The sequence below is a fragment of the Ranitomeya variabilis genome, chromosome 6 (assembly GCF_051348905.1).
Source record: "Ranitomeya variabilis isolate aRanVar5 chromosome 6, aRanVar5.hap1, whole genome shotgun sequence".
In the NCBI taxonomy this organism is placed as follows: domain Eukaryota; kingdom Metazoa; phylum Chordata; class Amphibia; order Anura; family Dendrobatidae; genus Ranitomeya; species Ranitomeya variabilis.
Window position 1 is genome coordinate 473,369,017 of NC_135237.1, and position 25,926 is coordinate 473,394,942.

Below are 25,926 nucleotides of genomic sequence, written 5' to 3' on the forward strand. Positions count from 1 at the left end.
TCATTCCCCTCGTCAGTGACTCGTGAGTCATGCAGGGAAAATTTACTTCCTGTTTCTACGTGATGCAATAGAGATAATGGAAAAGAGAAGAATTCGCTGGATAGAAGGGAAAAATGAGCAATTGTAAGTGCACATTGCTATATATGATGATTGCAATATAGTAAGAGTTTAAAAACTTTGAGATCCTCCTGTACAAAAGAGGCCACCACTGGACAAATGTGGTATTACATGCTTCCTTTCAAAACGATTACATGGGTGGCTCGAATTTGAATACTGTAGTATCTTCTATAGCTTATATAGAAGGGTTGTGATACAGTCAGTTCATATTCCCTAACTTTGTAATGATAAGTTCTATCTATCTCATTGATAGATATCTACGTTTGTTTCCCCCCTAATAATATTTTCTTGAATTTCTAAAATGCATAAAGTAAAACTGATTGAGCAATTTAAAGGCAGAAGACTTGACACAAGTCTCCACCACTCCTTAATCGACAGTGACAGAGAACATGACATTATATTTTTCTAACACTTCATTGAAAGATTTCCTTGGCAAGCCATTAGAATTTTAATCTGATTTGAGTGGTGAATTTCCTTTAGGATTAGTCAGAAACTTAAATCTTTGTTATGATGAAATGGGAGAAATGTTTGGAACCTCTACCCTCCAGGAATAAGAAAAATATTGCACCTCGTGAGATATTTACCCAATGATATGAATAAAAAAAACCTCATCATATCTGCCTTAGGTACAAGTACTTACAAAGAGGCATACAAGGGGTGTTCAACAATTTATCTATCTGACTATGAAAACAAAATTTTCAGAGAAAATTGAATCTACTACTTTTCAATATAATCCCTCTCGACTTCAATACCCTTATTCCACTTTGTGTCCAGCGATCGGATTCCCTCAGAATAGAACAAGACTTCTTGCTGCTGCAAGAATCCTACAACTGCCTCTTTGACTACATTATCATCATGCAGAAATTTCTTCAGGTTCAGAAATAATAATAATAATCTTTATTTTTATATAGCGCTAACATATTCCGCAGCGCTTTACAGTTTGCACACATTATCACCGCTGTCCCCAATGGGGCTCACAATCTAAATTCCCTATCAGTATTTTTTTTTGGAATCTGGGAGGAAACCGGAGTACTTGGAGGAAACCCACGCAAACACGGAGAGAACATACAAACTCTTTGCAGATGTTGTCCCTGGTGGGATTTGAACCCAAGACCCCAGCGCTGCAAAGAAATAGAAACTAATCACGGGGAACCAGGTCTAGACTGTAGGGTGGAAGGTTTATCTCCAGGAAACAGCATTCCCTGATTGCAGCATGTGATTTGCGATACTTTTAAGATGGAACATTGTCGTGAAGCAGCAAAACACCTGCCAATTTCTCACAGCATTTCAGTTTGATTGACTGGAGGTGTCTCCAGTAATTGTTGTCTTGTGTGGCATGAATTCTAGTCATAAACCGCCTTCTCTATCCCAAAATACTGTTGCCATGATCTTTGGTGGGTTGGTGATCCATTGTGCTTCCATTGCAAGGAATCTAGTTTGGTCTCTGGAATATTAGGTGGTGTGGCCATGTTTTATCATCCATAATAATTTGAGAATAGAAGTTTCCTGGATTTTCTTGTCTAAATTCTCTTGGCTAAATTGTTGGCGAGATGTTTTTGCTTAGTTGTCAACATTTGTGACACCCACCAGGAACTGATCTTTGAAATCATCAAAACATTATTAAAGATACAGAAATCTGTGCCGACTGAAATGCCTAATTCATGAGCTATAATAACGACTCTGACCCGACGATTTTCCAAAATCATAGTCTATAGTCATAGCTATAATGACTTTGACTCGACGATCTTCCAAAATCATGGCCTCCAGTTTATGACACTTTTCCTCTAAAAATGTTTTGACAGGTCACCCTGAATGGGGTGATCTTCATTTGATACACTACGTCATTTAGTAGTAGGAAGATGCATCATCATCATATACAGCAATCATCCTGGGGTAGATAACTTATTGAACAATCCTTGTACATAACTTAAAATGTTAAGTCTCTTCAGATTCCCTGTGTGACGGCTGCAGATGATAAACTACACAGAACTCAATGCAATACAAGCTATCTTGTGTTCTTACGGTATATATTCACTGCTAAAGTGTAGTGTCCATACTGTAGCACTTATGGGTAGTGTTGAGCATTCCGATACCGCAAGTATCGGGTATCGGCCGATACTTGCGGGTATCGGAATTCCGATACCGAGATCCGATACTTTTGCGGTATCGGTATCGAAACAACATTAATGTGTAAAATACAACATTAATGTGTAAAATAAAGAATTAAAATAAAAAATATTGCTATACTCACCTCTCCGACGCAGCCTGGACCTCACCGAGGGAACCGGCAGCATTGTTCATTGTTTGCTTAAAATGCGCACGTTTCCTGCCTCCCGCGACGTCACGGCTTCTGATTGGTCGCGTGCCGCCCATGTGGCCGCGACGCGACCAATCACAGCAAGCCGTGACGTAATTTTCAGGTCCTGGATGCCTAATTCTAGGCATTCAGGATTTTAAAATTACGTTCCGGCTTGTGATTGGTCGCGTCGCAGTCACATGGGCGACGCGACCAATCACAAGCCGTGACGTCACGGGAGGCAGGACACGCGCGCATTTTAAAATTACGTCACGGCTTGTGATTGGTTGCGTGCCGCCCATGTGACCGCGACGCGACCAATCACAGCAAGCCGTGACGTAATTTCAGGTCCTGAATGCAGAAATAGGCATTCAGACCCTGGGAACCATCAGGAATACTGTCCGATACTTGAGTCCCATTGATTTGTATTGGTATCGGGTATCGGTATCGGATTAGATCCGATACTTTGCCGGTATCGGCTGATACTTTCCGATACCGATACTTTCAAGTATCGGACGGTATCGCTCAACACTGCTTATGGGCTATTACACTGATTTTTTCAGTTTAGTTTAATAAATATATGTTCAGATTAGTGCATTTCTTATCAACACTAGTATTTTTATCCCTAGCTTTTACTGTCATCGTAGAAATAAAACGTAATTTAAACCATTAAAAAATATGAATGAATTCAATTTACCTGTATGGATAAGGCATGGTAAAGTTCAATATGACCAATCAAGGCAGAGGTGTCTGACAGCAACTTTCTAACCCTCTGGTTAATCAGAACAAAAAGGCCTGCTGCTCATTTGCCCTCACGATCCCTTTAGATGACCTTTGTGCCAACCTTCTCAATGAAAACTTTACAGTGGCTTTGAAGACCTTCACATATTTTTAAAGTGGTTTTCCAACCCTGGGGACATTTTTGTTGTGTGCTAATGGCTTAATAGAAAATTAAGAGAAGCCGATGAGTAGCTAGTTGGCACGTGACCGCAAGTATGCAATTCACATACCTATGATCATGTGATGACCATTGAATCCTAACAATGTGTATTGTACACACTATTAGGATTGGGTAAACGACAGCGCTTGCCAAAAAATTCACAGGGCTGGACAACCCCTTTAATACTCAGTAAGAATGTGTTGTGACAAATCTTTTCTCCAAGTGCAGCATGACCTGACTGTATGGTACACAAACAATACAATATCAATTATTTTTCCTAGTCTAAGGACTTTTTAATGACAGCACAATATGTATAGTAAGTTCAATTTAATCTATTTAACTACTATGTAAAAGTCTCAGATGCCTATTTGACTTTCACAGTGTATCCAAAATAATTGATATTCTAAGCATCTCTCTAAACCATAATGATGGTCTGAAAACAAAGTGGAACTGTCTTGTGGATTTATTTCTGCCTCCATAATTAGGCATTACCATGCTTTGAATGCCTGAGAAGTCATGTGAGGTGCTGTCATATAAATTGCATTCTCTTCCTTTGAGTTGACATTAAGCTAAACTACATAGCACTCACTGTCTGATCAGTTGACCCAGAATCCTCCTACACAAAAATCTGATACCATCTATCAATCTATGGGATTACTCGGCTGCAAAGATTATCAATGAGTGAAAACCTATTAAGGAATTTACAATGAGTCTTAAGGTACCTTCACACGAAACGACATTATAACGATATCGCTAGCAATCCGTGACGTTGCAGCGTCCTCGCTAGCGATATCGTTTCGTTTGACACGCAGCAGCGATCAGGATCCTGCTGTGATGTCGCTGAATAAAGTCCAGAACTTTATTTGGTCGTCCGATCGCTGTGTATCGTTGTGTTTGAAAGCAAAAGCAACGATACCAGCGATATTTTACACTGGTAACCAGGGTAAACATCGGGTTACTAAGCGCAGGGCCGCGCTTAGTTACCCGATGTTTACCCTGGTTACTAGCGTAAAATGTAAAAAAAACAAACAGCACATACTCACATTGCGTCCCCTGCAGTCTGCTTCCTCCTCTGACTCAGCGCCGCAAAGTGAAAGTGAAAGCAGCACAGCGGTGACGTCACCGCTCTGCTCTCACTGTACGGCGCTCAGTCAGTCAGGAAGTGGACGCAGGGGGACGTGAATGTAAGTATGTGCTGTTTGTTTTTTTTAGATTTTACGCTGGTAACCAGGGTAAACATCGGGTTACTAAGCGCGGCCCTGCGCTTAGTTACCCGATGTTTACCCTGGTTACCAGGGGACCTCGGCATAGTTGATCGCTGGAGAGCGGTCTGTGTGACAGCTCTCCAGCGACCAAACAGCGACGCTGCAGCGATCGACATCGTTGTCGCTATCGCTGCAGCGTCGCTTCGTGTGAAGGTACCTTTAGTGACGTTCTTATTCACACTTGGAATGCTGGAGTCTCCTATAATTATCACCTCACTGCTCGCTGACATCTCAGTCATTTGTGGTTTCCATTACTAACACCCATTAAACATAAATTTTCAATTGCTCATATCGACTGGGGAGGCCAAAAGACTATACCAATATATCTGCCTTTTTATCCACATACCCACTTTAATGTTTTATTTCATGAGGATATATATTATATGAAAACATGATATAGATTATATATATATACAGTGGGGCAAAAAAGTATTTAGTCAGTCAGCAATAGTGCAAGTTCCACCACTTAAAAAGATGAGAGGCGTCTGTAATTTACATCATAGGTAGACCTCAACTATGGGAGACAAACTGAGGAAAAAAAATCCAGAAAACCACATTGTCTGTTTTTTTAACATTTTATTTGCATATTATGGTGGAAAATAAGTATTTGGTCAGAAACAAACAATCAAGATTTCTGGCTCTCACAGACCTGTAACTTCTTCTTTAAGAGTCTCCTCTTTCCTCCACTCATTACCTGTAGTAATGGCACCTGTTTAAACTTGTTATCAGTATAAAAAGACACCTGTGCACACCCTCAAACAGTCTGACTCCAAACTCCACTATGGTGAAGACCAAAGAGCTGTCAAAGGACACCAGAAACAAAATTGTAGCTCTGCACCAGGCTGGGAAGACTGAATCTGCAATAGCCAACCAGCTTGGAGTGAAGAAATCAACAGTGGGAGCAATAATTAGAAAATGGAAGACATACAAGACCACTGATAATCTCCCTCGATCTGGGGCTACACACAAAATCCCACCCTGTGGGGTCAGAATGATCACAAGAACGGTGAGCAAAAATCCCAGAACCACGCGGGGGGACCTAGTGAATGAACTGCAGAGAGCTGGGACCAATGTAACAAGGCCTACCATAAGTAACACACTACGCCACCATGGACTCAGATCCTGCAGTGCCAGACGTGTCCCACTGCTTAAGCCAGTACATGTCCGGGCCCATCTGAAGTTTGCTAGAGAGCATTTGGATGATCCAGAGGAGTTTTGGGAGAATGTCCTATGGTCTGATGAAACCAAACTGGAACTGTTTGGTAGAAACACAACTTGTCGTGTTTGGAGGAAAAAGAATACTGAGTTGCATCCATCAAACACCATACCTACTGTAAAGCATGGTGGTGGAAACATCATGCTTTGGGGCTGTTTCTCTGCAAAGGGGCCAGGACGACTGATCCGGGTACATGAAAGAATGAATGGGGCCATGTATCGTGAGATTTTGAGTGCAAACCTCCTTCCATCAGCAAGGGCATTGAAGATGAAACGTGGCTGGGTCTTTCAACATGACAATGATCCAAAGCACACCGCCAGGGCAACGAAGGAGTGGCTTCGTAAGAAGCATTTCAAGGTCCTGGAGTGGCCTAGCCAGTCTCTAGATCTCAACCCTATAGAAAACCTTTGGAGGGAGTTGAAAGTCCGTGTTGCCAAGCGAAAAGCCAAAAACATCACTGCTCTAGAGGAGATCTGCATGGAGGAATGTGCCAACATACCAACAGCAGTGTGTGGCAACCTTGTGAAGACTTACAGAAAACGTTTGACCTCTGTCATTGCCAACAAAGGATATATTACAAAGTATTGAGATGAAATTTTGTTTCTGACCAAATACTTATTTTCCACCATAATATGCAATTAAAATGTTAAAAAAACAGACAATGTGATTTTCTGGATTTTTTTTTCTCAGTTTGTCTCCCATAGTTGAGGTCTACCTATGATGTAAATTACAGACGCCTCTCATCTTTTTAAGTGATGGAACTTGCACTATTGCTGACTGACTAAATACTTTTTTGCCCCACTGTATATATGTATATATTCAACAACAGAACCATATAAAAACAAATAGTATGGCTCAAGGAATGTAAAATATATATCTTTATTCACAAAATTGACAAGTGACAATAAAAACACAAAAATACCTCATAACACAGCTCAGCGTCACCCACGCCTAGGCAATACAATAAATCGTTGCTATGCCACACTGTTGTTAACTCCGTATTTGGACATTATTGATACATAGTAAGAGTGAACCAGAACTCTAAATCACATGTGCCCACTGGTATAACTATACCTAAGAGGGAACACAATAAAAGGAGCGCTCTCACGAGTTATAAGTCCAATCAGTGTCTAATGAATTCCGAAAAACATGTGCATAGATGACTGCAAGTATATTTACCGAGTGGCGTGCCACAGCCTGGATGAACGTCCCACCCCCGGGAGAAAAATCAGACAAACTGAACATTTTGCAACAGTACCTTAATTTTTGCCAGAGCCATATATATATATATATATATTCATACAAAAAAGGAACAGCACAACACTTTAAGACTTATCTTCTGGGTGCAAAGCCTTCAGGATGCCCGTCCGCCAGCTATCCAAAGTCCATAGAATTAAGCAAAAACCAGGCAGCACTCCATTATTTCTTACTTCAACGTGCAGTGTTCGTAATGAGAATTTACCTCATATAATATGGCCGACGTAGAATGCCACTATAAAGATGGCATATAGAGAAAATAATGGTATGCACTCTGATCAAAAGTAGTGCGAGGTGCTGGTAAGACAGACCCGAGGGTCCAAAGAGTCATGTAGCCAGGAAATTACCGCACACTCTGATTGGGTATGATGCAAAAAAGTGTTCAATACGTTTATTACAGAGAAAAGATTGCCATGCAGTGAACAGAGATACAATGATATCAGATTCGACCAAACCCAACGTTTCGACCCACAAGGGTCTTATTCATGGGATTACTTGGTTTCCGAAGGTGCGCAAATAGATAAGAAAGCAGGTAGGCAATTTTTTCAGTGTAAGTCCTGTCGCTAGTGTATCCAGGGGAGGCACATCCATGTGGATAAAGAACGAATCACTAGGGAGCCAGAGATAGCCTTTTAGCCCATATGTTCTGCCTGTTAAGGCTTGGGGCAGTGGTGCTTCTGTATAGAGTTCAATGTGGTATATAGAGGGAATGGGAGAGCCCAGAATGGATGTGTTGTACCTGAGTAGTCCTGGAACCATATGGTAGGTATGGTAGATGGTATAGACCGACAAGGCTCCCGGAAAACTGAATGATCTGGTGCACTAGAATGTAGGAGCGGCACTCCCGTGCCTTGCCTTGCACGGGAGTGCCGCTCCTACATTCTAGTGCACCAGATCATTCAGTTTTCCGGGAGCCTTGTCGGTCTATACCATCTACCATACCTACCATATGGTTCCAGGACTACTCAGGTACAACACATCCATTCTGGGCTCTCCCATTCCCTCTATATACCACATTGAACTCTATACAGAAGCACCACTGCCCCAAGCCTTAACAGGCAGAACATATGGGCTAAAAGGCTATCTCTGGCTCCCTAGTGATTCGTTCTTTATCCACATGGATGTGCCTCCCCTGGATACACTAGCGACAGGACTTACACTGAAAAAATTGCCTACCTGCTTTCTTATCTATTTGCGCACCTTCGGAAACCAAGTAATCCCATGAATAAGACCCTTGTGGGTCGAAACGTTGGGTTTGGTCGAATCTGATATCATTGTATCTCTGTTCACTGCATGGCAATCTTTTTTCTGTAATAAACGTATTGAACACTTTTTTGCATCATACCCAATCAGAGTGTGCGGTAATTTCCTGGCTACATGACTATAAAGATGGCAGTCATATGGTTAAATAAGGGACTTTGTAAGAGGACATATAGCACTGTGTGCGCAAGTGCCGTCCCATCCTAATGAGGATTTTCCTCACACAATATGGCCGATGGAGAATGCCACTATGAAGATGGCGGAACACTGTGTGTCTGCGCATGCGCGGACGTGATTGATTGGCTCTGGGTCCTACACAGTGATCTGACGTCGCGGACATGCGCAATAGAACTCAGGGAACGCTGAGAGACATGAGAACGTCCTCCATTACAGCCATGCAGCTCCGGGGGTAAGACACACGCAATAAGACAATCTGTTAAAGATTTTTAATATATGTACAAATAGATACACAATGAGGCACTTTATAAAGCACAAAAGCACTTTACTATAGTAATGAGCACAATCAATATATGTATACTGTTACACATGGACTGTATTAACCACCAATGGCAATAAGGTTAGTTATGGTTTTTAACCTATATATATGCACTGTAAAAGCTTACCCACTGCTTGAGAAAGGCTCATTTAGAGCCGAAACGTCGGACAGACATGTGGGTGTAATTAAACACTGCACGTTGAAGTAAGAAATAATGGAGTGCTGCCTGGTTTTTGCTTAATTATATATATATATATATATATATATATATATATATATATATATATATATATATATATATACATGTATATATATATATATATATATATATATATACATTTATATATATATATATATATTCTAACGCATCGGGTATTCTAGAATCTGTATGTAGTTTATATTTGAAGATTTAAGAATAATGCAATGAATACACAGGATTCGGCCAGCCGGCCGGGAGCGACCAATCAGCGAAGCATGGTTCAAATCCCGCGCCAGTTCGTGGCTGAGCGCGACCAATCAGTGCAGCCAGTGATGGCTCCAGGCTTTTGAGGGCCCCGGGCGAAAGAGTCTCAGTGGCCCCCCCTTTAATACATACCACAATTCATGATGCCAGATACAGCAGAGAAATTTAGCACAGCCACGTAGCATATAACACAGCCATGTAGTACATTGCACAGCCCACGTAGCATATAACACAGCCACATAGTATATAACACAGCCCACGTAGTATATAACACAGCCCACGTAGTATATAGCAGTCCACGCAGTAAATAACAGCCCACGTAGTATATAACACAGCTCATGTAGTACGTAGCACAGCCACGTAGTATATAACACAGCCACGTACTATATAGCACAGCCACATAGTATATTGCACAGCCACATAGTATATTGCACAGCCCACGTAGTATATAACATAGCCCATGTAGTATATAGCACAACCCACATAGTATATAGCACAGCACACGCAGTATATAGCACAGCCCACGCAGTATATAGCACAGCCACATAGTATATAGCACAGCCCACATAGTATATAGCACAGCCCACATAGTATATAGCACAGCCCACATAGTATATAACACAGCCCATGTAGTATATAGCACAGCCATGTAGTATATAGCACAGCCCACCACGTAGTATATAACACAGCCCACATAGTATATAACACAGCCCACATAGTATATAGAACAGCCCACGCAGTATATAGCACAGCCTACGCAGTATACAGCACAGCCCATGTAGTATATAACACAGCCCATGTAGTATATAACACAGCCCATAAAGTACATAACACAGCCCACGTAGTATATAGCACAGCCCGCATAGTATATAGCACAGCCCATGCAGTATATAACACAGCCCACGTAGTATATAACACAGCAACGTAGTATATAACAGTGTGGGCACCATATCCCTGTTAAAAAAAAAATTAAAAAAAAAAATTGTTATATAGTCACTTTCCGGTGGCCCCCGGATCCAGCCCAGGCCTTGCTCCCAGCAGGTCCGTTCACAATGGTGCTTTGCGGCAATAACCCGTGATGATGTAGCAGTCTCGTGAGACCGCTATGTCATCTGGGGTCATTACCGCAAAGCATTACTGGGACTGGAGCATCGCAAGGAGCTGCCGGGGACGCCGGAAGGTGAGAACATCACAATTTTTTTTATTATTATTTTTAACATTATATGTAGGCAGCGTTTCAGGGTCCGTCACTGAATGACGGCACATTGCTAGCGCATGCCCAGTATGGCATGCATTGGTAATGTGCCCGGTAACAGGGTTAACAGCAGCGTTAACAGACTGCGTTACACCATATTATGCCGCGGTTTAACGCAGTCCATTTAACGGAATGCTAAAATGCTATGTGGGCGCTGACTGGAGGGGAGTATGGAGGGGCACTGACTGGAGGGGAGTAGGGAGGGGCCAATTCGTGTCCGGACTGTGCCTGTCGCTGATTGGTTGTGCCCAGCCAGCTGCGACCAATCAGCGACGCGGGATTTCCGCGACAGACAAACAGACCGAAGTGGACTTTAGACGATTATATATAGAGAGAGATATACAGTATATATACTGTATATATATATACAGAGAGAGAGAGAGAGAGATAGATATATACCGTATATACTCATGTATAAGTCCACCAGAGTAGAAGCCAAGGCACCTAATTTTGCCTCGAAAAGCTGGGAAAGCTTATTGAATCGAGTATAAGCCGGGTATGCATTCTCCCCTGATCCCTATTCTGGTATGTATGGCTACTTGTCCCCATCCTGGTATGCATGACTCCTTGTTCCCATCCTTGTATGCTTGGTTCCTTATTCCCATCCTTGTATGCATGGCTCCTTTTTCCCATCCTTGTCTGCATGGCTCCTTATTCCCATCCTTGTATGCATCTTCCCTACATCTAAAATACCTTTTATGCTTGGGACTATTTCTGGCATTGTGATCACTTTCTAGATTCTTGTATGTGGCAATTGACTTTATAGCTTACATTTTACTGCTAATGCATAGCAAATGATCTCGTGATGCTCCATACTAGGACAAGTGTAGGTTAGTTGTCAGCAGCTTGGGATAAATGTCTATCTGCTGACCTATTCCTTGTGGGTATTTACTCTTTACTCACTTAGCCCTATGCGGGTGTTTACAGTGAGACATGTGTTTTATCTTTCCGGTGCATAATTATTTTCATCTACCGTATATACCTTTGCTAGCACCGGTCATTTAGCTGTTATTTTGTACATTACCTCACCTGATTACCTGCTTTTTGTCTTTTTGCTTGTTATATATGAGTAATAAAATTTATATTGACTTGCTAAAAATCCTCTGGTTTCATTGGATCTTGGGCTAAATATTTTCTATATCTTTACTAAATATAACTTTAAGATTTGTTCAAAGTTATTTAGAGCTTTATATCAGTAGATCAGTACTTTTAATAATTTGTTCTTTATTTCCATCCTTGTCTGCATGCTTCCTCATCACCATCCTTGTATGTATGGCCCCCATGAGAAAAGCATTAAAAAAAAAATCCTACTTACCTTCCATGCGTGCCCTCGCAGCATCTCGCTATGGCTTCCAGCAGCTCTTCCAGCAGGGCAATCACATGTCCCCGATCATTATTATTCACCTCTCTCCAGTCTATGGGAGTGGATAGAAGTGAATATTCATTACCTTAATGAGCGGGCACCCGTTAGAGCCCGGCAGCCACTGAGAGCTGGCGGCTGCCGCTGTAAATGTGCGCAATGTAAGAGAAATGAATATTCATTGCCAGTGCAGTGAATATTCATTTTTCTTAAGCAGTGGGCACAGGCTTTAGCTGCAGCCGCCAGCTCCTGCCTCCTGTGACCCGCTGCTCCGCCGCTCCCCCTCCCCTGCCATAAACTGGGGCAATTGAAACTTGAAACGCTTTGTGGTTTACACCAATATTTTTGTCCTGGCTTCATTTCAGCGCTCCTGTGATCGTGCTTGGTTTTTCAAGTTTCATTTGTTCCTTCTCGAAGGTGCACGGCTGGAGCTGCGTTAAATCCTGCTTTCTCTTTTCAATTCCCTTGCTGTCCTCACAGTGCTCCTAAGTAGTGTTGAGCATTCCGATACCGCAAGTATCGGGTATCGGCCGATACTTGCGGTATCGGAATTCCGATACCGAGTTCCGATACTTTTGTGGTATCGGAAATCAGAATCGGAAGTTCCCAGTGTATGGTTCCCAGGGTTTGGAGGAGAGAATGAGGAGTTTAGGACCTGCGATGACGTCGCGGCCTGTGATTGGTCGCGTGAGTGGTCACATGAGCGGCACGCGACCAATCACAAGCCGCGACGTCATCGAAGGTCCTAAACTGCTCATTCTTAGGAACGGAGGCTGCCGTTTACAATCGGTAAGGTCCAGGGGCCTCCGGAGGGGTGAGTATATCCATATTTTTTATTTTAATTCTTTATTTTTTACATGAATATGGATCCCAGGACCTGAAGGAGAGTTTCCTCTCCTTCAGACCCTGGGAACCATCCAGGATACCTTCCGATACTTGAGTCCCATTGACTTGTATTGGTATCGGGTATCGGTATCGGCGATATCCGATATTTTTCGGGTATCGGCCAATACTATCCGATACCGATACTTTCAAGTATCGGAAGGTATCGCTCAACACTACTCCTAAGAGACCGCTATTTTCCTGACTTATAAACTGGGGCAATGACTCGTGTATAAGCCGAGGGAGGCATTTTCAGCACAAAAAAAGTGCTGAAAAACTCGGCTTATACACAACTATATGTGGTATATATGCACACAGCGGGTGAAATAAGTATTGCACGCATCACCAATCATCTAAATTGTCTAAGCAAATATATTTCTAAAGGTGCTATTAACATGAAATTCTTACCAAATGTCAGCAACCCATCCAATGCACACAGGAAAAGAAATAACACCATAGATGCCCATAAATTAAGTTATGTGTAATAATGTGAAATGACATAGGGAAAAAGTATAGATTAAGTGGTAGTTTGCATGTGACATGTGTAGGGCCTGCAAACACTAATTTCATTGTGTGCATGATATTGTGACTCACCGCACAGCAGCATTGAGCGACTTGAGAGTGTGGACTGGTTGGGGGTATGTTCTCTGTTTAATCTTTAGTCTGAGTGAGAGGTGAATGTGAGAGCTGTAGAGTGATGTAGTCACCACCACCCCCTGTCATGGCAGCTAAGTGAGGGTCTGACTCAGAGAACTTCCATTCCAGCCTTCATTCCATCTTGCTCTCCACTAGGATTGCCTTTCAGAGCAATTGGTGAGGTAGATGGAACATCTGTAGGCGGACGTCTGACTGGTAGCCCAATGTCGTACAAATGCCTTCTGATGGTTTGTGGAGACAGTTTGGCATCTTAGGCCTGGAAATGACTAACTTCACTTGTAGACTTTGTAGTACAGAATGGATCATTATGCACCATTCTCGAAATTGCATGATACCACATGGGCAATGCCAAGAAAAGGCCTTCACGAGAGAACATCACACAGCTCAGTGTTTTATTGATTTGGTGGTGGAATCAGTGGCACAGCTTCTTTTTCAAGGTGTCTTAAGAGCCATCTTTCAAAACGACAATACCAAGCTTCATGTTGTTTGTGCTACCGTGAGTAGCCTAAGTGGCGTAAACGTGCTACAATGACCTGTAGCATCTCCGACTTTTTTCCCATAGAGCACATCTGGGACGTCATTGATCGACAATTGCAAAGGGAGCTAACAGCAGCACATCTTGATGATTTTCATGCACAAATATATTCCGCATGATAATTCAGCTATTAATAACCTTCTTGATAGCAGTCAATGTGAGTGTATATACTGTATATATATATATATATTTTCTCTTTATTATTATTTGTTGCTGATTGCTGATCGTGGGAGATCCTGATTCTGAGACTTCAACTGATCGCTGAAAGTGCACTTCTCAGGAGGCTGAAGATACACAGGAGTACTATACACAGGATTTGTAGACTTTCTATTGAGGCAATGCACTATGTGCATGCTCTAGCATCATAAGCAGCAAACTTTAGAGCTAATTTCTATTTGATCACTTGAGGTGTCAGGACATTGACCCATAATGATCAGCAGCAAGTGAAATGGAGTATAATAAATTAACAAAAGAGGTAGCTGCTCTTTAAGCACTACAGCTTCTTCATGTTTTTTAGCTGTATCGCAGGAAAATACAATATTACGGATGAGCGAACCTAGTGTCCGGTGCTAAACACCAAACACACACTTCTAAACGGAAATCGGTGTCACTGTTCTGGCTCTCCAGCAGAATAAAGCTTGTTGACAGGCTGAAGTGTAGCCAATAAAGAAGCTTTACGGCTTTGGGCACTTCTGGTCAATATTTGGCATGACTGTAATTGTCCGGCGCAATACGTGACCTGGCCTGTATAACAATGTTAAGGAAATAAATAAATGATTTAAAAAAACACTTGCGATCCCCTCTATGTTTTAAAACCAGTCAAGGGAAATCAGGCCCCTTCCTAGCCTAATAAGACCAGCCCTCAGCCACCCCAGAAATGGCGCATCCATTAAATGCACCAATTATGGCACTTAGCCTCTGCTCTTCGTAATTGCCCTGGTGCATTGGCAATCAGGGTAATAGTTTTGATGTAATGGGGTTGTCTGACAGACCTCTCTCCATTACTAACCCCTGGGGTTGATGTCAGCACGAGCCAATGCCAATGCCTCAGGACAGTCAGGGAGAGCCAAGGCTAAGTTGCAGATTTTGCACATCTAATAGATGCGCCATTTCTGGGTGGTAGTAGGCTGGTCTTATTAGGATGGGAAGGGGCCAATATCAATTGACCTTCCCAGCCTATTAATAACTGTCTGCTTTTGCTTAGCTGGTTATTAAAAATAGGGGGGACCCCATATTGTTTTTTAGATGTATTCAATAGGTTAAACAAGGATTAAAACACCCTGTAGTATCACATGAAAGGCGGCAAAGGGTGCTAATTTATTATATGTAGGGGATTATGACATTAAATATATAAAGAACATCTATCCTATCTGTTCTATCTATCCATCATTTACATATTCACATTTGTTTGTCCTGATTTTACCCCATTTTGCTTCATTTTGCATCCCTCAACACCTTACTACCCCCATTTTACAGCAACAAACTTCGAGTCCCCATTGCCTTCTATGGAGTTCAGGGTCAAGCTTGGGCCCCCGAACAAACGAGACCGAACTTTCACTGGTCCACTCATCCCTATCCAATATCAGTTACTATCTGTTCTGTTAAAGGACCTCACAACTGATGATATCTCTGCCATGATTCCAACAGATAACATTACGAGGGGCATGAGATTAGGAAAAAAGGACTGTTATTTTCCACGTGATGTACATGATGACGTAAAGCCATTTGATGTATTATGAAACTTCATAAATGCTGTATCCTTCAACACTAAGCATCATACACCTGCTTGGAATAGTAAAGCCATAATTAATTATATTCTTTTATTGGCTGTAATAAAGGAAGAAGCTTTCTCACTTGTAGAACAAAAAGAAGAATATATGAGATTTTTCCACTGCATAGATCATCTTAGAAACATCTTTGAGACTTGGCAATTCCAGTAACATTCAGATACTTTGACAAATGGTATAAGATGCTGAGGATAAGCCTTGTAAGGTGGATCTAGTTAGCATTATATAAGCAATCCCATTACTGCACTTATGTAAAATATACATTTTATAGGATGATGACATTTTTTCCAGCTGCAAGTTTAGATTTTGCCGTTATTATTGAACTCCACCATTATGAAGTCTGTATTATTTCCACAGAAATCTATGGCTCGCAGAGTCAGAAAACAGGTGTTAGTTAATGTTTATTTTTTTCTGAGCTCATAAATTGTGCCGGCCTGGCTTCCAGAATGGAAGATCACTAAAAGAGTGTTGTATGCTAACTCCAAATACAAGACTATAATGTATGCCAGGTGACATATTTATCAGCGGGCTGTTACACAAGCATGGCAAAAGCTGGCAAGACAAATGCTGGCCGGGCATCTTTGAACTATTTCTTTGGCCACAATAAGCACATTCTAATTCCAGGTGGATCCTATTACTAAATAATTATACTTGATGCCTAGTAATTCCCTGTATTTACATGCCACCTGCAACAGGACCGAGTCATGTTCCCCTCTAATACCTCCGTACAGATGATGATCTATCAGAAATATTCACCACATGCTTGGGACTCTACAGTGCTGTATAATGACTAAAGATCTCCTTCTCACCTCTGCGGACGCAAAGGAAGATTCTTACAAATGGTAGAACTTTCTACACAGAGCCTGTATGGCAATGTGATGGACATATACAGCTCTGTGGACTGATGTACAGGCCAATCAGAAAGGGTTTAACGGACTTTTCACTATATTATAACCAGCTCAATTTATATATCGCTAGCGTAACTATAACAGGTGCAGGAGCTGCAATAGCACCTGGGCCCTGGAGACTAAGGGACAAAAAAAAGTCTCTTTGAGCCACAGGAAAAGACTATTAGTATTAAAGACTTACATTAGTTGAAGGCCCTGTTGGAAATTTTGTGGTTGGGCCCACAAGCTTCAAGTTACGCCACTGATCATTACACAAAAAATATATCATAACAGTTTTCACCTATTTATTATTTCATTTCATCAAAAGAATGGTGATAAGTTCTGATCACACAGAAGACTTCCATATCTAAGCCATTCAGCCTTTCAGAACTTAGCCAGGATCCCTATGAGGGATTAGTGCATAAAGAGAATATGATGCATTCAAACAGATCCCATAGATTTAAAAGGGTTACCCGCTACTTTTTTTTTACAATGTGCCTAAGAATTAACAGGCAGGTAGTTTATAACCACCTGCCTGCTGTGCCTGGCAACGATCTCTGCCAGCACATAGTGGTCACAGACCGCTCCTGCCGGCGATTCAGCGTCTTCCACTAATGTAACGTTGACAGAGCAGCTGCTTCCCTTCATGACTGCTGAGTTCATGCTAATTGACAGCAGGCTAACTGCGGGGAGTCACCTGTCTGTCAGCATGACGTTGGCAGTCTTGCACTGTCAACACAGCAGCCCACAAGAAGAAGTGCTGCTTTGTTAACATGGAGCAGCTGAAACGCTGGCAGGAGCAGGAGTTGTTAATGACGGCACAGAGCTGGCGCCATGTACAACAGGCAGTTGCCTCTCTTAGCAACTACATGCCTGTTTTTGTCTGGTTTTTTTACTATATGTTTAAAAACAAAGTTCTGGACAACCCATTTAAAAAAGTCTACCAGCAGGAAAGGACTATTCAAACCAAGAACACCATTCATGTGGCCAAACTGTTATATGCACCACCACACCTACTTGTTTTCCATTTATCCCCTGCCTCCTCTTCTTTGAGTGACAACGACTTGACAGGAGCCAGAAAATGGTAGCGATAGATGCAAAACAAGTAGGTGGGAAAGTACACTGAACTGCTCAGTCACACCAAGAGTTCACAGAGCGTCTGTGCATGGTTTGAACAGTCATTTTTTCCTGACAAGCATCCCTGAAATTGACTCCTAGCAGGCTTCTGTCTGAATTTTATCAGACTGAACTGAACTGTTCGAATCAAATTTTCAAAATGGAGACTAAGACACGATTATGGTACACTGGGTGTAGTTACCAATTTTTTGTTTATATTTTAAAGTCTGCTCTGCTGCAAAAGCATTACAATCTTGCTGTCCTGTTTCCTATAGAATTAAAGTTCCATTAGTCTTACACCTACCTATAGTAAATTTCCATTAGTTCTACATCCAATGTTCAGTAATTCCCGATAGTCCAACATCTGTGCAAGAAAGTCCCAATATAACTGGTTAAACTCGTGGATCTAGAAAAGTATATCATATGCTATTATCTGATGAATAGTGTTATATGCCCCGATTTTCTCCTTGAAGCGTGTTTTTATGGGAGAGTTTGCAGAGAGAATGAACCTTGAGATTTTTCACTTGAATATGAAATGTGGACTTTCATACATGCATACAAAATAGAGTAAAACTTACGTTTTTCCTTTTCTGTCTCCACACCTTCACTCTCTGTGTCACTTGGAAGAGTCCATGGTTGACGAGAACCTTGCAGTTGTTCATAAGATTCCTCCTATCATGAAAGAAAAAAAAATGTGCTAAAATGGTTTTTCAGCACAAATAATAAATCCTTAAATAATTCCCACTAAAGCAAAATGCCAGCAAACATATGTATAATGTATGTAACATTATACTTCAAAATTCATTAAGTCAATGCTGGAAACAACGGCTATACAGTTATGGCTGTCTAATTGCAAAGCCTCCTGCTTGGCATCAGCCATCAAGATTCTTATAGCAAGTTGCTCACAATTACCGTATCTATCTAGATTGCCAGGCTGACTACTTTAGAGCCTAACTGTGATACTTAGAAAGTTGCTTTTGAAAATAAATCTGGCCTGTAATATTACCAAGTCTGAGGTGTTAAGAGCATAATGAGATTTCTAGGTTTTATGAGGACCCTGGAGACCTCGAACTCAGATTAAACCCCTGTCGTAATGTTCCTTATATTTCCCTTTTTCATATCGGCATCACTATTACATCACATAGCCCAGAAATCTCATAGACATTTCAGAAGCTGCATTGCTGGTTTTTAGGTTAGCTGCATTAGAGCAGAGTTATGATATGTGACTACAGTTTGGCTACAGTGTCTATAGGGAGTCTGTGGTAGTCTGAAACACACCTCTTGCCTCATCAATGGTTCTGGCTTCTACTCTACCTCTACTCTGTCCTTCCCCTGAAGCTACACCTTTACTGGATGGCTACTGTGTATAAATGTAAGTCAACTGCTTGGCCACCAAGACATTGGTGAATGTACAGCTGATTTTCATTGCAGAAAGAGCAGAATGATAATGGACAGACCAGGGCTGTAACAATGGTAGGCTAAGGGGTTGCAGTCGCACTGTAGACTTGGAACCTTTGGAAGCCCTAAAGGCCCCTTTGACCAATACTATTAAAGACACATTATATTTGTGGAACCTGTTAGAGATTCAAGTTGTGCTATTGCTACAGAGTACCGAACAATCAGAGATAATTATCAGGTAAATGGCTCATACATATTGAGACAAATCAAATTTTTAAGGGGGAGCCTAGATGGTGTCATGTCCTACGCCTAATGTCTCATTCATGAACATTCTGAACATACTGCTACCATCTCTGCCTTTGTCACATTGTTTCAGTTATGCTTTAGGAGAGCAGGGATTTGGTAAACTCCCTCCAGTTCCTCTGTGTTTTGCTGCAGAAAACTGGTTGGTAGATTAATTAACTCTCTGCTGGAAGCCATGACCAAAACTGCTTCCTATTTAAAGACCAACAGTCAGTCTCTGGTTGCCAGTAATAAGTTCTATTATCCTGGTTTACTCCTGTTACTCTGTATCTGCTAAGTTAATTTAAATCCATTACTGATCCTGGCATCTTCCCAACTACATCCCTGTCCTCTGAATTTGTCCCTGACTTTGACTTCAACAGTATGATCGGACTTTATGACACTTCTTTCTGCTGGCTTGCTCCACTGGCCAGCAGCCACTCCATGGACTTAACCTTGGGGAGCTGAGTAAGTCCTTATCCCTGTACATTGGTTAAAGGGTGAAGAACAGGATTCTCATGGAAAGTACTACATACAATGGATAGCTGAGAGTCTGTCTGTGAAAGCCTTTTTAAGAGTTACCAGTCTTTTCAATTTGTGGTGTGCATTACGCCTAATGACAGTTTGTCTAAAACTTCACGTGCCAGGTCCCACAGAGTTGGAGACCATTTTTGGACCCATGATGTTGGTATATAAATATATAAGTCTTTGCCAATGTGTAGGGTATGATGTGGTCATGTGGTTTTCAGATGTTGGCACCAAAATGCAGGAATGAATAGTGCATACATTGCAATAAATGAAAGTACAGTGTTTCTCACGAACACATGTAAATAAACACATTGCACATATGATAAATACCAGCCTATCTCCTCTTCAGTTCCTCTAGATTCCTGCAGTTAAAGGACTGTTGGTGACATTACGGTCTCAAAAAGGTCCTTAATCAGTCTTAACCCCAGAACCGAAATGCTGGAGGCCCTTAAGAGAATGGTGGCAATTGCCCAGTTTGTTTCCCATAATGCTGGTCCTGACTGTAACTAGGGCTTATTTTTGGAGTAGGGCTTATATTTCAAGCATACTCTAAAAAATCCTGTAAACCATGCTAGGGCTTATTTCAGGGTAGATCTTATTTTTGGTACAAGTAGGATAATCAAACGAGTGTGTACGTATTTATGTATTTGAGGGTTCCATTAATTTAGAATTTAAGAATAGAAGAAGAATTTATATCTTAATTTTGCAGCAGTTTACACTTTTACTGAATTCCAATTAATGAAAAAATATAGATGCAGTAGAAAGTAGAATATCCAAGTCTTTAAGAAAGATTTACCTCATCTATCATAAGAGACATTTTTGTGGCAGCCAACCCAAAAAAATTTGCAATTCGGAGATAAAATAGGATATGAATCTGAGCCAGGTAACATCTCACAGAGGACAATTTCCATGTTTTAGGGCCTTGAAAAATATGCCTGTGTGTGTTCTACCTAATCTTTAAATGAGATCTTGGCATATGTTTTAAAAAATAATTACATTTATTTAATCTCAGCTGGAAGGAGTTGCGTGGAGGAGTCGATTCAGGAATTCCACAATTCAAACCCTAAGTGAATATGATATCTGCATTTTTATGCAAATTTAATTAAAAATAAAACAGTTGCTGCTTCCTCTAGCAGAATGCAATCAGCTTCTAACTGTTTTTGGATGGTCAGGGAGATAAACTGTATCTCCAGTATGAAATAAGTAAGACAGCATGACATAATATATAAGGTTGAGAGACTGTGGTATTAGTGGGTTCTGGTTCATCGACGGGTCAGTAACTAAGGAAATCAAGAACATTTAAGTTTATCTACCTGAAATATTTTTTTATTCCTTTAACGAACTTGCCAAAGAAAGCAATTTTTGTGTATAATATATGTAGAAAAATTACATATTTACTGTATAATTAAAGGAAAAAAGAAAGTTATCCCATATTTACTTGCAAAGTCAGTTGTCAGGTGCAGATACTTCATGACTTACATAAGCTCCAACCACAGCAGAAAAATGTAAAAAAAAAATACATAGTTACACAGTGATGTTGACAAAAAGATTCATGTTATCATCATTCAATATTGGTCTAGGAAAAATAAAACAATATTATGAGGTCCTCAAGTTACAAGAAAATATACTCCCAAAATGGCAAGGAGTCAAATTCCTGGACCCATTTTGAATATTTTTTTTTACAAATAGCCTGTAATATAATAGGTTTCAAGAAAAGTATAAAGCTCTTTTAGAATCATTTGACGGCGACATCCATCGAATAAATTGTGGCACAACGTTCCGAAGTGTTACTAGCTTTAACCCCTTCAGGATACGGCCAATTTCCATTTTTGTGTTCTTGTTTTTCCTCACCTTCTTCCCAGAGCCATAACTTCTTTATTTTTCAGTCCAAAGATATCCATTTTTTGTGAAACGAGTTATAGTTGTGAATGACTGTTAGGGCTGGCGGAATGCACCAAATAAATATAAAGATAACAATTAGATGCGTTCGCAGCCCGGGGTCCACCGTGCAGAGATGGAACCTGCTGCTAGGTAATGGCGGAATAAGATGGTGGATGAACGCTGAACACACGTGGGTTAAACGTCACCCGGTGTGAATAGAAATTAATTTGGGATTTGCTCCCTTCTTGGTGAGGGCTACCAAGGGAGCTACCAATGTTGAGAAGTGAGGAATGAACTGGCAATAATAATTAATGAACCCCATAAAGAGCTGCACTGCTTTGAGAGAATGGGGTTCCTGCCAGTCCATCACAACCTGTAGCTTGGCAGGATCCATAGCCAATCCCTTGACAAAGATGATATAGCCCAGGAAAGGCAAAGACTCCTGCTCAAACACACACTTCTCCAACTTGGCATAGAGGGAGTTTGCCCGTAGGAGGTCGAAGACTTTGCAAACATCTCTCCGGTGGGAGTCTATATCTGGAGAGTAGATGAGAATATCATCCAGGTAGACTACAACCGAGGTGGAGAGCATATCCCGGAAGATGTCGTTTACAAAGTCCTGGAAAAGGGCTGGGGCGTTAGAGCCCAAAGGGCAAAATCAGGTACTCGTAATGGCCATCCCTGGTGTTAAATGCCGTTTTCCATTCGTCCCCTTCACAGATGCGAATCAGGTTGTATGCACCCCGCTGATCAAGTTTAGTAAAAACCTTCGCTCCCCGCAACCTATCAAACAACTCAGATATCAGGGGCAGAGGGTACTTGTTCCTAACGGTAATGGCGTTAAGACCCCTGTAATCTATGCATGGATGTAGTTCTCTGTTCTTCTTTTGCACGAAGAAGAACCCCGCCCCTGCAGGTGATACTGACTTCCTAATGAATCCTCTTACCAGATTCTCCTGGATGTACTAAGTCATTGCCTCTGGCTCCAGGAGAGATAGTGGATAGACTCGACCCCGGGGAGGCTCAGCACCAGGCAAAAGGTCAATAGGGCAGTCATAGGGGCAGTGAGGCAGAAGGGTCTCCGCGAACTTCTTGGCCAACTCCTCCGCATAGGGCCAATAATGTTTGAGGAGAGAGGAGAGATCTGCAGGTACCTCTGTAGTAGAAACCTGAACGCAATCCCTATGACATCTACCCTCACAAGATTTACTCCATCCCAGAATTCTCCCTGAGGACCACTCTACAGTATATGAGGAGAGTGGTAGCGTAGCCACAGTATCCCTAAGAGAACCTTATCAATTCCCTCGGGAATGACTAGGAGGGAGATGATCTGATGAGATGGAGACATGGATAGAGTAAATGGGATGGTCTGATGAGTTATCTGTGAGGGCAGTGTCGACCCATTTATCACTCGTACATCATCAGAGGAATTGTGTGCTGTTGGGCAAAGGCAGAAGACATAAAGGTGTCCTCTGTCCCGGAATCCACGCAAAGCTCTACCGTATGAGTGGATGGGCCAATGGTAATTGTCCCCTTGAAGGACAATTTGGAGGAAAACACCACTGTGTCTAGTGAGCCACCTCCTATGGTCACTAAATGAGGACATTTTCCCAACCGAGGACATCTGGAGGCAAGATGTTCTGACTGCCAGCAGACATGACAGACCTTGAGTGCACGAGCAGTTCGGGACTTAGATCCCGCTCGTGACACCTCCAAGGCCTCATGTCCGGACACCTGGACCGGAGATTCCAGAGGTTGGCAAAGGTGGGAACCAGCCGAAACCTCTGCCTACACTGGGCTTGCTCCAACCTTCGCTCATTAAAACGAAGGTCGATGTTAGTTGACACCGCTATTAGCTCCTCCAGTGTGGCGGGAATCTCCCTAGTGGTCAAAGCATCCTTCACATGGTCAGCCAGCCACCTCCAAAATACAAGGATGAGGGCTTTATCTGGCCACTCCAGCTCATGTGCTAAAGTCCGGAAGTGGAAAGCAAAATGGCTGACCATGGACAAGCCCTGTGTCAATGCCAGCAGTTGGAGCGCCATATCATGGGTGACTCGAGGTCCCAAAAAGATGTTTCAGAGTGCTCAGGAACTGCAGAGAACTCTGCACAACATGATCATCACGCTCCCACAGCAGCGTAGCCCACTTCAATGCCCTGTCCGACAGGAGGGATATTATGAATCCCACCTTTGCCCGCTCTGTGGGAAAATGTGCAGCCAGGAGCTCAAGGTGTATTGCACACTGGCTCATAATTTCCCTACACAGCTTCCTGTCACCAGTATACTTATCTGGCAACAGGAGGTGGGATAAGGTTGGAACAGAGGTGGCAAGGGACAAACTAGCTGCAGCCACGCTAGCAGCTTGAACAGCTACTGCGGTAACATCCACAGCTAAGGTTGTGTGCTCAAGAGCCGCCAACCTGCCCTCCAGTTGCTGGATGTACCGCTGCAGTCTCTGTTCATCTGCCATTACTAGCCAGACCCTGGCGCTAGTATAATGTTAGGGCTGGCGGAATGCACCAAATAAATATAAAGATAACAATAAGATGTGTTCGCATCCCGGAGTTCACCGTGCAGAGATGGAACCTGCTGCTAAGTAACGGCGGAATAATATGGTGGATGAACGCTGAACACACGCGGGTTAAACGTCACCCGTTGTGAATAGAAGTGGACTCTGTTACTCCACAGAGTCGCAATAGAAACGCTGTGCCCTGTTAGTCACAGGGTGCAGCAGGCAGATGCTAGTGGGATCCCTAAAATTCACCCCCAGTATGCTGGTGGTTGGACTCGATCTGACCCTTGGTGGCTTTTGAGCCTGCCCCTGAGGACGCCCTGAGCAGATGCTGAGTCCAAGCGGGAATTTCCACCCTATGATGAAAGAAGTGTGAACGCAGCTGTGAAGCCACTATTAGGCGCTTACTTATTTGCTCCACTCACATAATACCCAAACAACAACCAGAGGGAAGGGGATCATTTAGGAACATTCACCAGAGTCAATCTAACAGTATAGAAAAGAAAAAGATGCGCACTCTCGCTACAGTGGTGCTGACTGAACGTGGAGTTATTCCACAAAATGTAATCCCAAGGATAAACAGTCACACTCAGTATTCCTTTAAGTTTCAAACAATTTAGAATTTTATTTTCAAAACACCAAAATTAAATGATTCAGCGCATTTGAGACAATAAGGTATTCCAATGGTATAAGGTAATGTTTCGACCGACTGGGTCTTTATCAAACCTTACTCATAGTAGAAAGGCAAGGAGAGGAAATATTTCATGAGAGGTGCTGCTGGAGTCCCATTAATGGCTACTTGTATGCTGCATCTGGAGACTGCAGTGGTTGGAATCTCACAGCATACACATAAATTGTCAGGTCTATAGTAGCACATGGCCGAGTGGCCATGTGAACCTTTTATAGTCGAAGCCTTCCGGGACCTTCCTGGTGGTCCAATCGGAGCCACAACAGGACCTGAGCATGTGACCTCCGATCTCCAATGAGAGGTCGTCCCACGGTCATGCTCAATAGACAAAAAGCAGGACTTAGTCCCTGGAGCATCTGCTCGCCGCTGATTAATGCTGGTTACAATAGCTGGACCTGGAACAGCAGCATTAACCAGACAAACAGCATCAGTTCAGCAAGATGCTGGGACTGACGTCTCTGCTGAACAGACACCTCTGTAGCTGGGGAAAAATGGGAGACCGCAGAGGACATGGTTCGAGATTTCCCCTGTGCAGCAGCGGGAACTTGACAACTAACAATGACAGCATTCATTTTATCACATAGCGTATCGGAAAACAGGAAAAAATTCAAAGCGGGGAGAAATTGTGAAATAAAACACAAATTCTGACATTGTTTTTTGAGAATTGATTTTACAATGTACATAGTGTGGTAAAAAAGACCTGATATAATTCTCCTCATCAGTATAATTACGGTAATACTAAATATCCAGTTTAATCTATTATTTTAGTGCTAAAAAAAATTCAGAAGTTTTTTTAAAAAAATTTTTGGGATGTTGTATCACCATTTTCTGAGACCTGTAACATTT

At 42.1% G+C, this 25,926-nt stretch overlaps 1 protein-coding gene across 6 annotated transcripts in view; it reads right to left on the reverse strand.

Moving 5' to 3' along the window:
- The window catches only part of C6H8orf34 (chromosome 6 C8orf34 homolog), a 350,072-nt gene that overhangs the window by 15,225 nt on the left and 308,921 nt on the right, over positions 1-25,926 (reverse strand). For 5 of the 6 annotated variants that reach the window (XR_013217047.1, XM_077270640.1, XM_077270638.1 and 2 more), the window contains 2 exons: positions 18,368-18,461; positions 18,094-18,153 (listed from right to left, as the gene is read on the reverse strand). Coding sequence is in view for 5 of the 6 variants with exons in the window: in XM_077270640.1 (XP_077126755.1) it covers positions 18,116-18,153; positions 18,368-18,461 (132 nt within the window). In the remaining variant the exon portion in view is untranslated. The remainder of the gene's footprint in view (positions 1-18,093; positions 18,154-18,367; positions 18,462-25,926) is intronic. The other variant, XM_077270641.1, reaches the window with a different exon arrangement.